Genomic DNA, 17379 nt, shown 5'->3' with positions numbered 1-17379 from the left:
GTCATTGGTTGTGGAAAGAGTGGGTAGTGATCTTTGTTATCAATAAATGCTGCATGGTTTATTTTGCTTCCCCTTACTTTGGATGAATTTTCCTAGGAGTGGTGTTTACCCTTTGTACCCTTAACATATTATCACAAAACACCTGGAAGTGAAACCTGCATGCTCCTCAAGCAGCTATGTAAATAGATAAGCCCACACCATTACTAAGGACTGGAACTTTTTTCCTGAGGCTAAATATATTTATTTTACGGCTCTTGGAACCACATCACTAAGAGGAGTCACATCACTGACTTTTATGATCATTTTAAATAATGTTGGTGCCTTGATTATAAAGAGCAGTTTGTGGGAAAGCATCATGACAACACAGCATATCACAGACTCAGCTTCTCTTTAAGTTCTGTCTTTTCAATGACACTCTGTTCTTCCTGCATAAGTTGGTCTCTGATCTCCTTCTGCTTAGTTGCACTTGGATTCTATACCTAGAAAGTGAACTTGGCACTCTAAGGTCTAATGGAGATCATCTCCCCTAACAATCCATTGCTTGAAAAGAACATAAATTGATGTTTATGCACGTGGAATAAGTGCTTCCTTCCATTTGAGCTTGGAAGTTAAATATACGTGACAAATGCCCTAAACTCTGTGACCAGTTTTATTCCATTTTAGGCAATAGATTTTAGCCTGTAAAGGGACTTCTAATCTCTATACATTAATTCTGTGTTTCTCAAAATTTCACACAAACACCATTTATAGTCCTAAAACTGCAGTCTTTCTGAGATGGAGCTCCAACCCAGCCAAAACTCAGACTGGGACTTGAACCCAGGATCCCTGAGCAGGAGGGGACTCAAACCCATTGTCTTTTCATTGAAACTGTTCCCCTGGTGTCAGAACTTCCCAAAGCTCAGGTTCTTTAGTCTTGTCACAGAAAGAATTCAGCAGGAGGCAAAGTGATAGGCAAACAGGGAGTTTATTAGTATGGGATGCTTGTGAGAGATACAAGCAGGCAAAGAAAGGCAGCACAGCCCTGAGAACAAAGAGGGCTAAATGTTTATAATCAGAGAAAAAGTGGAGAGGCGGGGAGAAGACCACCCTCTTCCTCGTTTTTGGATAGATGTCAAGGTTTACATCATTAGTTCCTCCTTTGACCCATATGGTCTAGCTGGGAGTGTCACGGGGCTATTAAAATCATATGTATATTAGCAAAAGGCTGGTGACATATACTAGTATGACAATTCATCTCAGGTTTCAGTGTAATGTCCCCTTTCACCTAATTTCTTTCCCCTTTCACCTATAATCCTGTCTTGGCTACATGCAGCTCTTCAAGGACCATTAACAAGATTCAGACTGCATACCTGTTGGCCTGCATTTATCTATTTGAAGGCTGTGCCAGATCTTCATTGATCTTCACTGAGTGCAGGCGTCCTCTAGCTGTGGGGAGCGGGCTCCCCTCTAGTCGCAGGGCACCAGCTTCTCACTGCAGTGGCTTCTCTTGTTGCAGAGCACGGGCTTTAAGGCACACAGGCGTCAGCAGTTGTGGCACACAGGCTTGGTTGCCCCGTGGTATGTGGAATCTTCCCAGACCAGGGGTCAAACCTGTGTCCTCTGCACTGGCAGGCAGACTGCTAACCACTGGACCCCCAGGGAAGTCCCCTTGTGTGTTTAACTCAGGACTTGTGGCTGAGTGTGCCTGGTGCTTGAATGCACCTGGCCTTCCTTCAAGGTAGGGTAGATTGTTGCTAGGTTACCGGCTTCATTCATTTACAAGAATTTCCCAAACTCCCTTCAAATTCCCTCTAGTGGGATTTTTAAACTAAACTATTTAACTATCCTACTTTATCCCTGTCAGTCCTGTAGATGCTTTTAGGTGATACCAAAGCTAACACATTATTATGTGTGAAAAGATTAGGCACAAATTAAGCTCACAGTTTTATAGCTGTAATTGCTATGGGACAAGATTAAGAAGCAATGTTAAGGCAGAGTCCATTAAAAACACATTATTAAGCATTGGGCTGCAGGAGACCCTGGTTCAATTCCTGGGTCAGGAAGATCCACTGGAGAAGGGATAGGCTACCCACTCCAGTATTCTTAGGCTTCCCTGATGGCTCAGCTGGTAAAGAATTCACCAGCAGTGCAGGAGACCTAGGTTTGATCCCTGGGTTGGGAAGACACCCCAGAGAAGGGAAAGACTACCCACTCCAGTGTTCTACCCCAGAGAATTCTGTGAACTGTATAGTTCATGGTGTCGCAAAGAGTCGAACATGACTGGGTGACTTTCACTTTATTAAACATTAGTTTTCACCACAGTCGTGCCTTCAATCTCAGAGGTTTAGAACACCAATCGTCCATTCTTTTGTTCACAGATGTGAGGATCAACCCCATCTGGTCTGGGCCAGGAAGGATGTCAGGCTGTGAACTGAGTTTTAGGTCTCAGTCGCTCAGCTCTTCCCTGAAGCATGTTCTTTTTGGGGTAAAAGGCAGGAGCATAAGAGGGCAAACCCCAACAGAACAAGTGCATTTCACAGACCTCTGTTTGACTCACTTTTGCTAATGTCTCATTGGCTAAAGCAAATTCCATGACCAAGCCCAGTGTCAAAGAACAATGAAGTCAGCTCCCATAGGAGTGAAGATAGGAAGTAAGCCTTTCTAAATAATTATCTAATTCATTACATTAATAGTAAAGTTGGAAATCCATTACATTAAGAGTAAGTTGGAACATAGATAATGGCAAAAGTCAAGACAGTTCAAGAATGCTTGCTTTGGTTCAACACCAATTTAATTCAATAGAATTGAATCCAGACAACTCTGCTTTTTGTAGCTGTCATGATACCTAGGGAACTACACATTCTGAACAATAATTATTTGTACTTCTTTTTGTTGCATGGAGTTTATTGCCAACATAAATCTCAAAAGAAATACTTGGAGAATCCTCTAATATCTCTCCATGTTTATGTATTTAAAAATTTGGTTAACTGCATTCTATATGCATTTCAGCATCTTTTCTTTGTGGCAAGACTTGCTTCATTTATTATTTTTTATGTAATGCAACTGACCTACAAAAGGTTATCATAATCAAGGCTTTGAAGAGGACAGTTGAGGTTGGTAATTGAAAATGAACTGGTACTGACTGTCCCAGACTCTTTCTATTTCAGCATCTTTTATCTCCTTCTAGGAGCCCTGAAATGTACCTCTTGTTTGTGTTCTAAGCAGCAGCAATCAAAATGAGGGGAGGGACAGGCAAACTGAAATAAATAGGCTGTAGAGACAGTTTTTGTTTTGATCAGATTCTGTTGTCTGTGTGAAATGGAATCATTTCTCTGGGGCACTCAGATGCATTGCCCAGCAGGAGAGAAGCCCTTAGGATAATAACAGTTCCACATACATGAGAGTAATAAGTATCTGTCATTCTTCTTTCCCTCTTTCCAAATAACAGCACACACACCCACACTTGCATACACATATGCAATTGCACGTTCACATAAGCATGCCACCGCACACATGCATAGTCATATATTCATACCACACGCACACGGATCATGTACACTCATGATGAATACATGAATAATGTCTACCATTAATAATAATCATACCATTAGGTATTATTGGACACCATCAGAACTTCTCAAAATACAAAATAATTGTTATATTTTATAAGATATGATTACTATAGAAGGGATGTTAATTGACCTAACACTATTTACACATTATTTATTTGACTTTCTCCTTGGGGTCACTGTGATGGCATCTAGAAGTACTAGATGCCAATAATCATACCATTAGGATCTTCAAAATACCAATAATCATACCATTAGGATCTTCAAAAGCAGATCTAAGAGACCTCTGCTCAACAACATGGCAATATACAGAGCTACAACTATGATTTTTCTTCTCTCTCTGTCACGGATCTGAAACATGCCCTGACATTTCATGCTAATCTGTGCCAATATGATGGCATAACCTGAGAATTCTCAAATATATTTTAAAACAATGAGTTTGAAAAGACAAAACATAAGGCCAGCAAAAAATAAATATTTACTGTCTGGTTGGCCTTTTGGGTTTTGCTTTCTTCAACTTTTTTCCTCTCTCACCCAGCTCTTAGAAGTGTTTTGTACGCTTCTTTATTTTCATTGAGCATTATTCAATTGACTAGCATCCTGTTAGCTAGAAAGTTCTCTGTGATGTCAGAGAGGTTTCTCTATAGTAATATCATCAAGGTTATTACCATTAATAGTCATGACATTGAAAGAGATTCCCTGGAAGAATCAGCCACGGGTACTTCTAGATGCCATCACAGTGACCCCAAGGAGAAAGTCAAATAAATAATGTGTAAACAGTGTTAGGTCAATTAACATCCCTTCTATAGTAATCATATCTTATAAAATATAACAATTATGTTGTATTTTGAGAAGTTCTGATGGTGTCCAAGGAGTTAGAACATTTTGTAGTTATGTTTATAGTGAAAAGGCTGAGGCTTTTAAATACTGCGATGTTTGGTAAAAGGCATTCAAGAAAGCAAGTGACCAGGTAAGATATCCTCTTTTATGACATGTCTGTCTGTGTCTTGCTCATTTTCTGTTGGCTTCCTTGTCTTTTATATTGTTTTATATATAAGTCCATTGTGAGTTATATATACATATGCGCACACACACACACACACATATATACAAGGACTCTTGTGTTATATGTGTGTATATATATATGGCAAATTTCTTCTACTCTGGTTTATTTTACAGTCTTAATGCTGCATTTTGATAAACTAAAGCTGCTAATTTAAATGTTTTCCAGATTACTAGTCTTTTTCCTTATGGTTAATGTTTTATTTTTCCTATGTACGAAATTTTGCTTAATGACGTGAGGGTCTTTTTCCATGGTACCTTTCAAATGTAGTTCTATAACCTACCTAGAATTTTTATTTTTAGTATAGTGAAAATCCTTCAGTGTAAGTCTACTATTTTAACCCTGAAAATATTTCAAATTGAAGTCTAAAAGAAGATATTGTTAGGTATGAAATTTTACATTAATATTATTTTCTTCAAGCACTTTAAAGATATCATTACATTGTCTCTGGATTCCATTATTTTTATTGAGATGTCATCTATAATTCCTATTGTTGCTATTTTGAAGTGAATCCTTCTTTACTCACTAATTAATTTTATAGTTTTTCTTTAACCATGATTTTCTGCAGTTTTATAATGATTGACTTGAATGAGCTTTGCTTTGCATTAATTTTGGGGATCATAATAATTCTTTTCTATATTTTTCATCTTTATATTCTTTCATCTTTAATATTCTTTATATTTTCTTCTAAATTAGCTTTCAATTTATGAATTCTTTCTTCAGCTGTGTCTTATTACTGCCACATCTGCCTATTGAATTCTAAACTTCAAGTATTATATATTTTTCAGTTCCAGAATTTACATCTGACTTTTTTTTAATACAGTGTTTAGTCCAGTGATCTGATAAACTTCTTTGCCATGAGAATTCACCCTCTTCTCACTCAACCCTTAAACTCATTAACCATATTTTAAAGTTGTATCTACGAGTAATATCTCTAACATGTCTCTATATATTGTTTTATTGTCTTGGTTTTCAGTGATCCATACTTGTTCTTCTGGAATGATTGGTATTTTTTTATTGAATGCTAGACACTATATGTGAAAAATTGTAGTGATGACTTGAGCCTCTGGATGACTTTATCTTCTTCCAGAGAGGATTATGTTTGCTTCTTAAAGGCGGGTAGGATTGAGCAGAGCACTGAAGTCTAGTCAGAGATTAAGTTGATTAAAAGTTGGTCTTCAGATTTTTTTTAAGAACTGGTCTGTTTCAAGTTCATTGCCCCCAGAGTATGACCCTTCAGGGGAATCCCAAAGAAAACTTGAGGTACTTGTCAGAGCACCTCTTCTTTGGTGGGCCCTGGCCTCCAAGTTTTGCCCCTCTCCCCCCACCCCAAACTTCATTTAAAAACATCTGGAAGCTCTGCTAAACTTCTTTGTACATGTGGAGTGTCAAGTTCGCCATTTTTCACCTCCTCAAGCTCCTTTAATGGCTCTCGAGTGCCTTAAAATAATTTCTCAAATCTGTTCAATGTCTCTATCTATTCTTGATGGGAGTATTACCCTACATTATGATAGTTATTTTAGGCAGAAATCTTTTTCTTAGTGTAGTCTTAACTTGCATTTTTTTTCATTAGTATCAAAGTGAATCACATTTTCACATAACTGCAGGCCATTCTCATTTTTAATTAACTTCCTGTTAGATCTTTTGCTCCGTATTCTATCCAATTGTTAATATTTACCTCTATTTTTTAGAAGTACTTTATATATCAAAGATATAGACCCATTGTCCATGATAAAAAGTATAAATATTTTTCAATTTATACTTCTTTTGCAAAACGTCTCTTATGGTAATTTTTCCCACCTCAAAGTCTGTGTTTATATAAAGTCAGACATTTCATTTTTTTTTTTTTTCTTATTTCTTCGGTTTTGAGGGATACTTAGCAAAGATCCCTGCTCTCAGGCTTAGAAAAATATCCATCAGTGGTTTCTTCTGTAATTGTGTCTTTAAGGAATATGTTGATGAGCAGTTGAAACATTGTCTATTTTCTAGAATTGACAGTGAGAAAAAAATATGATGTTAAGTCCAGTTGGAAGTTTCAAGCTTTGTTTTCACTTTCCCAACTTCATCCTCAGAAACTAGTGAAAAAAGCTCATGGACACAGTCACTTTAATGGTGTCCTTGTAGGACTTGGCTGTCCAGGAGTCATTTTTTCTTATGTTATCCTATTCCTGACTTTTCTCATCTACTCTCATGCTATCAATGATATGACATTATTCTGTACTGAAAAGTGACAATGTTAGGCACTCACTTGTATCTGACTCTGCAACCCCATGGACTGTAGCCCACCAGGCTCCTCCGTCCATGGGATTTCCCAGGCAAGAATATTGGAGTGGGTTGCCCTTCCTCCAGGGGATCTTCCCAAGCCAGAAATCGAAGACGTCTCCCAAATTCCCACGCGTCTGATTCTCAATTTTCTTCCTCAGCATCAGATGCAAAGCTTCTTTGGTGTCTGCACTTAAATGACCCTGCACTTCAGTCTTCAAATATAAAATGACTTTCTTCACTGTTAAGTACTGACCTTCCTACCTTCCATTTACCCAGGCTAAGATTAGTGACCTTACTTCTTGATTCTCAGCTTCAGTAAATCATTACCAAAAGTGCAAGTTGAAGGTATCTGCCTTTGAAGAGATTATACACTGGATCTTTCCTAGCCTTGACGCTTCACTAACAGGACGATCACCTTGAACATACTCTGAACTCAATAAGTATCCATGTAATGAAACTCAATTTAATATTGTATTTTTAAGTACAGAAATAATAAAAAAACTTTGAAATTATGGGTTTTTCCAGTACTTTATTTGTATTTTCAAATGCCCTGGCTCTTCAAGTTGTGAAAACATAATAGATATCTAAGAAGCAAGAGATTATTGTCCTTTTGACTATCTGTAAATTTTCTCACAAAAAGAAAAATGGATGTTAACTAGACTTATTACAGTGATCAATTTTCAATATGTACAAATATCAGATCATGAAAAGCAAAAGAAAACCAGTGCCCTTACAACTACACATAAGTGTGTTATATAGCTTCAGCCACAGTGAATGGAGGACAAGTCTTATGAAGTTGTGTGAGTAGAGAAAAATTACAACAGAAATTAACTAAAGACTGGATTCTCGGTAGTCCGGAATGGCAGCATCCAAGGATGTCTTCTAGGGGAACAACTGAGACATTCATTTGTGTTTAAACAAAAAAAACCTCACTGCCAGGAGAATGAATCTTTCAGCTTTCAGTCATGCCTAAGGCAAAGTAGATTTTCTGTTTTTACTCTCTTCAAAATTAAAGCCACCTAAACTCACACACAAATTTCCCCAAATTCAAATTGTGGGTTGTTCTGATTAAACCAAGTTTCCCTGCTTTCATATTACCTGCTTTCTAATTTGAGAACTTGTGCATGTATGTATGTGATTATTTCACAAATTAAAGAGAATTTAGACTATGACAGCACTGAAGTATTCAAGCAACTCAGCCTACTGTTTCCTCCTTTAACCTCTTCTGCAAAAGAAATTCAATCCCAGGAGTATTTTTAAATTTAAGAGTGCAGTGGAGGATGACAGAACAATTGGCAGTCAGGACATTCCAATTCTCTATTAATCAAGGACTGTCGTCTTCTTCAGATCAAGGCGGAAACGCACCGAGAGTTTCCGTGAAGAGCGAAGGCTCTGTTGACACAGAGAGCTCCACCAGTCCTGATGGTAAGTTTCTGAGCTATTTGAGTCACCGAAACCACAAACCTGGCGCACTTTCTCTGTGTAATCTAGGATTAAAGGAGCTGGTCTATGAATCAGCATGTTCAGTTTGAACAGGGTAAAGTTCAAAAACTGCTTTCTACTGGGAATTGGCAAAATTGACAGCCCCTTTTTAAAAAAAATAGCAAAAAAAAAAAAAAAAAAAGCACGTGCCTCAGTTTACTCTTACTTCATGTCACCAAGGGAAGAGTGGGTCATGCCAAGGCTAAACTGAACTGAAGTCCAGCTGGTGAACTCTATGGAACTACTCAGCATTTAGAGGAGGCCTGGCTTGAATCTGGGCTATTCTTAAAATTTCATGACTCCACCTCACTGTATCACATCACATGGCTTGGCCAGAAACATAGTGAGCCTTTAAAAGCACTTTATCAATTTCCAAAAACCTTTCTTTGGTCATGTCTCATTTTGAAGGCATCTAAAGACTGTGAGCCTCAGGAATATTATCACCTTGCCCCCGCACCATGACACTGGAGACCCTCTGAGAGATCATCATTTGCATTAGAAAAAACAGCTATTTAGGCACACGTGATTTCTAAATATTCAATTCCATTTGCCCACAGAGCTTAGGAGAGCCAGAATTGTTGGTCAGTTTTCAACATGTATATATAAAATCTTGCAGTTTGGGTTGATAATGACCTTGAGAAAATTTCAGCCACTGTTAGAAGTTACTTGGTAGTTTTAAACAGTTTCCTATACCACGCATTCCACCCTGCTATAGGCATGCCCTCACCTTCGTGGACTCCCTTAATTATACGCTCTTTTGCAACAACTGATTTTTAATTTAATTTTTTTTAATTATCCAATTTTAAGGGTTACTTTCCATTCATAGTTATTACAAAATATTGGCTATATTCCCCGTGTTCTACAAAACATCTTTGAACCTATCTTTGACTACTCAGTGCAAACTGATTATTTTTTTAACCCTTCCCTGGAAGAGGGCATGGCAGCCCCCTCCAGCATTCTTGTCTGGAGGATCCCATGGACAGAGAAGCCTGGCAGACTACAGTCCATGGGGCCACAAAGAGTCGGACACGACTGAAGCGACTGAGCATGCACATGCATTATCTAGGAAAATAATATTTTTAAACCCCAGATTTCATCCATTAAAGTCACTCCATATTAGTCATACTCAGCCGAGTGAAACCCTCCCAGCCAGGTTGTGACACTATAAACATGATTTTTAACTAGGTCTCTACAAATCATCTTCTGAAAAATACCAAGGTAATGCAATTCTCACTAAATAAAAGGGGCATAAATGTGTTAAATCCTAAGGTTCAGTCCTCACTATAGAGTTTACTGAACACAAAGTCTCAGCTATAAAAAAAAACATAGTTAACATTGCTCATCAGATGCTTTTCCTATTAACACTTATTAATAGATTTTAGAACTAGGGACCCTTGAGTTGGAGGAAGGAACAGATAAGGAACACTCTCCTATATTTTATTCTGTACAGCCCACACTGAGATGGTCAACCTTACAGTAACTCTGTGGGCCAGGATGGAAAGTGTGCACAGTGTTCGTTTTTATGGGCACCCTTGCTGTATCTGGCCAGTTTACACCTGGGGTAAAGAGTGGGCTCACACATGGTGAGAAACCAAGGAGTGTTTGCAGCAGGAACAGAGAGACCTGCTTTTAAAACCTTCCTCCTTGAGAGTTGGGTGGGCTGCCAACCAGCCATTCCCTCTTTCAAGTCTCTTTGGAATGGGAAATCCAGCCCCGCCACTGTTTTAGCCGAATCAGGTTTTTGTGTTCAAGAAAGAGAGATATGGATGATTGATTTTGTTCAAACAAATGAAGATTACCCAAATGAGAACAGGTTACACATCCAGAGCATGGGTGTCAGCTCTTATCGATTACGTTTGGCCAACTCAAAGGCAGGAGGGAAGCGGGGAACTTCTATCTAACAAAAGGGAAGATTTCAAAGACCCTTGACAGGAGGTTGTTTGCAAGAGGAAGCCAGATGGGTTAACCAGAAGTGGCTGGTTGGTTTGAGAAGATTTGGTTTTCCCCGGTTGGCCCTGTGTTGGGAGCATGGAGCAAACCATAGGGAAGCTAGCAGTCACTGACCAAGTTCTGAGCTGCTTGCTGCAGAGTTTTGAAGTCAGAATTCTACTGCCAAATATGGTCTGGCCATTGTTCATCTGTATATTAAGTCTCTCGGTATATAATATGGGCTTTGATGCTTTAGCAATACCAATCTAATTAAACCTACTGACCCTTGAAAATTTCCAGAGTGTCTGCTGTGCCTGTTCTGGGCTCCTTCTGGACAAAGACATTAATTATGTGTGCTATTTGTATGCAAATACTTACATAGACTAATACACACAGCAAAGTAAATGCACATGTTTTATCATTGCTGTGTGATCTGGTTAGATGTTTTGCTTTTCCGTTTCATGGTGTCCACTGCACGCATTGGCAAGTTTTCAGGGTCGGTTTTGAATTTCAAAATTGAGAACCTGGCAAACCCAGCAGGCCTACTAGCATTGCTGTTTCAGAGGGAGCCGCTTACCTCTCTGTGCATGGATGATCTGGTTGGCTTTGTTTTCCCTTTATTTTCTTAGACATCTATTAAAGCCTTTGCATTTACCTAAGGAGTGTAATGTCAACCCCCAAATCCAGTATGAAATGAAAACAGCTCCTACAGTTTAGTAAAGAGGCAATTCTGCCCTCCCCATCCCCCGACCAGTAAAAATCTACAAGAGTGGTCCCCAAATCTTGAATGAATGAATGAAAACAAATTGAAAAGAGGTATAAGATAGGAAGTCAGAAATGTAGCGATTCACAGGCCATTGTAATATATTTAAGAGACTTGGGTTTAACAAACATTTAACCTTTTTGTTTTCCCTTCTGGTTACAGTTGACATGAATTGTCAGGTTGAGAGTGTAAATGACCCAACAGAGAGTCAGCAAGAAGATTAACTAAGGTAAGTTGCCTCTGTGGTGAGATTTCCAATTGATTAAATGGGCCAGCCATAGGAACTGTTTGTAAAAGGCATGTTGGATTTCCCTCAGTTCTATCAAGTCCCACAGCACGGCTCAGGCTAAGCTTTTAAAATCTTTATGCCAAATAACATATTATAAGGAGCTAGGATTAGCCCTAGAAGCTCACCATCTTTAAAAGAAAAAGATAAGCTACAGCATCTCCAGATTGTGCAGTACCCTGGTTTTCTGAGCTTTGACAAGAAAACAATTTTTCCATCTAGCTCACACCCTGGCTTCCTGGAGTGAACAAATTATTGCAGCAACCCCAAGCTGATTCTGAAGTATTGCTTTTCCAGAAGCTACCTGCTGAGTTGTTTAGTATATCTGTTTTTAAGCATAACACTAAATCTTTGCCCTGGAGAACGTAAAAGGCATTTGAGCATGCTTGGGCTGAGAGAAGCCCGCCTTATGTTTTGTCCTCTTACCCCACTACCTGTGGACCTTCGCATCCGTACAAAGGTTTGTTGAGTTGAATGAGCCCCAGGACACACCACAGGAAAATAAATGGGACCAGATGATGTTTAGGAGATTTTCTAGACCAACATTCTAAATCACTCAGCCAAGACTAAAGTGTATCTAGAATACTGAATGGTCTGTTACCCATTTTTGTACCTTGAGGGCTGGTGAGAAGAATGAAAGGAAAGAAACCAGGTTTGCTATTCTGATTCCTGGCTTAAAACACTTAGCTGTGAAAAAATTCTATGGGATAAGTGAACTGTGTGTTACCTGGAGCTACACACAGACGTGTTGACGTCCTTGCCTCTGTCAACTGAAGAAAAAAGACACAGCCCAAAAGTTGAGAATTATGTCTCACTCAATGACTCTCTGTGGACTTCAAGCCCAGAGTAGCTCTGAAGGGCTGCTCCAAAGAGGTAAGGGAGCAACCAGGATTTATAGGAGTTTTGCAACAAAGATCAGGTAGCCACAATACCAAAAGATTACTGATAATTAAGGAAAACCAGATACCTCGAATTAATGAATTTAGTGCTTTTCTGTATATGGGAAGATGCAAGAGTCTGGGCTCATTAAAATCACTCCTTTGCTAAGCACCTAGCTGTCTAGGGCTGCTCTCCTGTTCTTCCCCACCTTCCCCTCAGTGCGCTGTCTCCATCCTGAGGGCTCACTGTGGGAGTCACAGTGTCTGGCAGGCAACATTTTTCCTTCACAGTGCTTCCCCTTGGTCAAAATCTGACCAGCCGTCGGAGACATTTCATGACCAATTTTGTGGCACAGTGCTAGGAATGGCTCATTCCTAGACCAGACAGATATTCTGTTGATAGGTCACTCAATGTGTTATTTTTTTGGATTAGGTCCTGTTGATGATAATTAAAATTCTCTGGATTGCTTGCATTACTAGTCTATTATGATCCAGGAAATGTTTTCCCCTGTGGCTTCTTCCCATATCTAGAGTTGCACTATTACAATTATTTTATGTAGAGTTATGTGTATATGGTGGATTAACTCAAGACTTTTAGCCATCACTGATTTTGTTGGACACCTGGTTTCACACAGGGTAATACAAGAGGCAATCTTATAAATTAGACAATAGGCAATACAGCTAGTAACATTAATAAAGTCATAGTACAGCAGAGATAGATACAAAGCATAAACCATTTGGAAACAAAAAAGAAAAAATTAAAACAATGATTAGTATAAATAGTTGTAATCTGGTTGCAGTAAATCATCAAGTCCACAGAAGATCTAACTGGAGAAGCCAAATCCTAGAAGGATCAGGTAGAGAGAAAAAGATGTTTCATGTTCGTTTACAGAAGTGTACTTTGTCAACTTGTTGAGGGCCATAGCATAAAAGCATGTTTTTTTTTTTTAAGAAAACAAAAATTAAGAGTATATTTCCCAAAAAGTCATAATATCACAAATTATATTTATCAGTTAATTAATTCCTGATGATCTGGGTGAAATCTTCAGGTGTTCCATTAGAGTTTTGTAACTTCTTACCCAGCTCAGTGATATGATCTAAAAGTGATCAGAAACTTCTATTTGTCAAAAAGCCTTTCTATGAATTTTCTTGAAGACCTTCATTTTTATAGAAGCATCAAAATAAAACAACGATTGGCTTTAAGTAGCAAGACTTAAAAAGGCTTGGTTAAAGATCAAATTATAATGCAATTGACAAGAAACTTGGATATTGCTGTGACATATAAGATTTTAAGATTAAAAACTAGAATTTATGATCAATATTATACCAGTGTATATCAGATTTTTAGGAATTCATATATATTTTAGGATATCTGTATTAATGACATTTATCCACAAAATATAACCTAAGGTTCGTCTCTAATCAGTTGACAATGTTTCTCAAGTAATTTAACATACCATAAGCCTAATTAGTCTGATATTCTTCTCTGAGATGCCATAGGGGTCCTCTGAAGCCTTTTAAAGTTAGCTGGAGATGTTAAATAAAACTTGATAGGAAGTTTGTCAAAAATAACAAAAAAAGTTTTAAAACACTTGGTCAAATAGGACCACAGTGACCACATAACCAAAGTTGACAAAAGATTTCAAAAGTAAAAACAGATCACTTAAAGGCACAGAAACTCACACAATCTGTTACCAATGCCACACTCCAAGAAAACTTTATTCTCCTAACAGAGAGAAAATGAAACTCCAGTCTTACACCAGCTTACTTTTAACAACAAAATCCATCTACCTTACTAAATTCAGTCTAAATTCAACCAGTCCTGACCATGCACAAAACTCATTTCTCAGGCTTATTTTCCACCAACTTTCTGTATGCTTATTATTTTGTCCCCTATTTTTTCCCCATCTAGAAAGAACCAACTTTGGAACAAAATTATTTTCTTTTCCCTTAAAAAAACACAATTCCATCTTTCGTACCTTCTTTTGTTCACAACACTCATCTTACTTTCCAAGTAAGCAATTATGAACTACCTTAGTGTTCTGTTTGGCATGGCAAACAAATATAATAATTTCTAAAAACATGTGCTTTCTTATAAAAATATCTCAGTGTGGCACCAAACATATATATGAATAGTTCTAAATATCTTTAGCTTCTCTGTAAAGGGAAGAGGATGTTTCAGTATCTTATTTGGGAATGACCTAGCTCTTCAATAAGCTTCTACTGTTTAACTTAATTTAGCACAATTCTTCAACTTACCAAGTCATATGGAGAGATTATTTTCAAGCAGACATTCCTAAAGCATAATTATTTCTAAAGAGTTTACCCCCAAAGCTTATCTTGTCTCCCTTATAGTGTATTTATAAGAATTTCATCATACCAAGTTAATTTTTATTGTTGACAAACTCTGTAACAGAAATAAATGTATTGACCTGCATTAAACCTAGGTAAAATAAAAGACAAGTCTTTATTGATTAAACCATCAATCTTAAGCTTGATGCCAGATGTTAATTTAATACTGAATACTTTCTAGATTGTTTGAACCTAAAATTCATTCTAGCCTGCTTTTTCATATTTAGAAATATTTAGTTCATAAGCTCTTTTATAAGTTTAATTTTGATAATATTTTCCAGAGGTAGAGATGTCTCATATGTGCAATGTGTACAGAGAGAAAACTAGGGCTTTCATAGCTTCAGTTTAAAAACTTAGTTATGAATCAGATATTACAATGTACATTTCAGTTCAGTTGCTCAGTCGTGTCCGACTCTTTGCAAACCCATGAATCACAGCACGCCAGGCCTCCCTGTCCATTACCAACTCCCAGAGTTCACCCAGACTCACGTCCATCGAGTCAGCGATGCCATCTAGCCATCTCATCCTCTGTCGTCCCCTTCTCCTCCTGCCCCCAATCCCTCCCAGCATCAGTCTTTTCCAATGAGTCCACTCTTCGCATGAGGTGGCCAAAGTACTGGAGTTTCAGCTTTAGCATCACTCCTTCCAAAGAACACCCAGGACTGATCTCCTTTAGAATGGACTGGTTGGATCTCCTTGCAGCCCAAGGGACTCTCAAGAGTCTTCTCCAACACCACAGTTCAAAAGCATCAATTCTTCAGTGCTCAGCTTTCTTCACAGTCCAACTCTCACAATGTACACTTACTACTTTATAAATAACAGTTGAAATACATTAAAGTTGCATGCTCAGATGAATAAGGCTTCACTAGTCATGGAAAAGTGGAGAAGGCACTGGCAACCCACTCCAGTACTCTTGCCTGGAAAAATCCCATGGGCAGAGGAGCCTGGTAGGCTGCAGTTCAGGGGGTCGCTAAGAGTTGGACACGACTGAGCGACTTCACTTTCACTTTTCACTTTCATGCACTGGAGAAGGAAATGGCAATCCACTCCAGTGTTCTCGCCTGGAGAATCCCAGGGACGGGAGCCTTGTGGGCTGCCATCTATGGGGTCGCACAGAGTTGGACACAACTGAAGCGACTTAGCAGCAGTCATGGAAAAGACTTTAAGATTGGCATTTGTTCTTGATTAAGGAGGCTATGAAGTGAATTCTGGCCGAGAGACCCTTTCCAGCAGTTTTGAAACTAAACAGGACCTTGTAGGGCCCTTTGGGTACAAATCCTTTCCCTGTCCCTTTCTTGTTTGTAGGAAATAAGCTTCCTTCAGCCTTCTTGACTCTTCCCTGAGTTCCAAAGAGCAGATTCAAACAGTTGCTTGAATCAGGTGATGGGCCAGTGTACCACTTGTGACCTTAACTCCTCCAGGGTTTGCTCCAGAGTAGTTTCAGCTCCTCTTACCATGTCTCAGGTTTTCCCTCTGGTGGTATAAGACTACCATGGGCACTCATGTCCCCAGCAGAGCAAGCTTTAATTAAAATGAATGGATTTTCCTATAGAGACAGCTACATGGCATGATGTCTTTGCCTCCACCACTCCTGTAAGTTTATTAGTTGCCTGAGAAAGCCATTGCCAGCCAAGAGATGTCCCCTTCTTCAGAGCTGAAAACTCTCATGAGATTTTGGGTTTATTCTGACAGATTCTATTATGATAGGCAATTCAAGGAAAAACATAGGCAATCCAACCCTACTCAGTGTTCTTGCAACTGAGCAAAATCTTCCCAGACTTTCAACTGAGAATAAAACCCCTGAGTGTCTAAACTGAACAAAATCTTGCCAGTGCCTTCGCTGAGGATAACCGCAGGTACCTCTTCTTGAAACTAAGTTTCAAGGACCATCGACTCCTCCAAAAAGGCGCTTAACACCACTGCATAAAATTTAGCATCATTAACCAATAATAGGAGATCTGAAAACCAGGAGTGACTCACCAAAATCATCTGGACTCCCGAAGGAGGTGTTCTGGCCCAAAAGACGCCTGGTAGAGTTTAGGCGAGGAACTCTGCTCTGGGCTTCTTCATTTGGTTCCCAAAACTGTCAACTGGGGAAAAAAAAAAAAAAAAAAGCACAACCTTAAAGTTGAAAATTATGTTTTATTCAGTGAACTCTCTGAGGACTTTAAGACCAGGAGGCAACCTCTCAGATAGCTCTGAGGTGTTGCTTTGAAGAGGCAAGGGAAGAGCCAGGATATTTGCAACAAAAACCAGGTAATTGAAACATCAAAAGATTGCCATTAATTAAGGAAAACCAGACATCTCAAGGTAATGAATTTAGCACTTTTCTACATATGGGAAGATGCGAGAATCTGGGCTCATTGAAATTATTCCTTTGATATGCACCTTATCTATTTCTATTCAGAAAGAACTTGCCCTGTTCTTTCCCATCATAAGTCCCCTCAGGGCTCAGTGTCAGGATGGTGGAATATGGCAGGCAAAAGTTTTTATTCACATCTCCCAGCATCTTCTCCATAGGCTTCTGTACTCTCCCAGAAATCCAAGTTGCACCAGACTCAAGCTCCAGCATGGTGGCAGACTAAAGTTTGAGAATATGTGAAAGCAGGCAGCTGTCTTCCCATCATGATTTTAAACTTCCTTGAAAACTAAATTATAATAGTATTTGTGCAATACATATACAGCATAGGACTGATAAAAAATGTAAACTCATACAAACATGGTCTTACAAACATTTCTTCTTTTTTTAAACCTTATTCATGTATTTAAAATTATCCTAAGCTGCAGAAATGATATGGTAGAGAAGTTTCCAT

The 17379-nt window shown here is 38.6% G+C and overlaps 1 protein-coding gene across 3 annotated transcripts in view; it reads left to right on the top strand.

Annotated features, from left to right (window-relative positions):
• MACROD2 (mono-ADP ribosylhydrolase 2) overlaps nt 1–17379 on the top strand; it is a 2315241-nt gene that overhangs the window by 2289402 nt on the left and 8460 nt on the right. For all 3 annotated transcript variants that reach the window (XM_086335015.1, XM_086335014.1, XM_086335013.1), the window contains 2 exons: nt 8224–8301; nt 11213–11279. In XM_086335015.1, the coding sequence (XP_086191141.1) occupies nt 8224–8301; nt 11213–11274 (140 nt within the window). In that variant the 3' untranslated portion in view covers nt 11275–11279. The remainder of the gene's footprint in view (nt 1–8223; nt 8302–11212; nt 11280–17379) is intronic.

The sequence above is a fragment of the Bos grunniens genome, chromosome 13 (assembly GCF_055505025.1).
Source record: "Bos grunniens cultivar Pamir isolate PY7600 chromosome 13, Bosgru_T2T1.0, whole genome shotgun sequence".
Lineage (NCBI taxonomy): Eukaryota > Metazoa > Chordata > Mammalia > Artiodactyla > Bovidae > Bos > Bos grunniens.
Note: the sequence above shows the minus strand (reverse complement) of the source record. Positions and strands in the feature narration are given on the sequence as shown.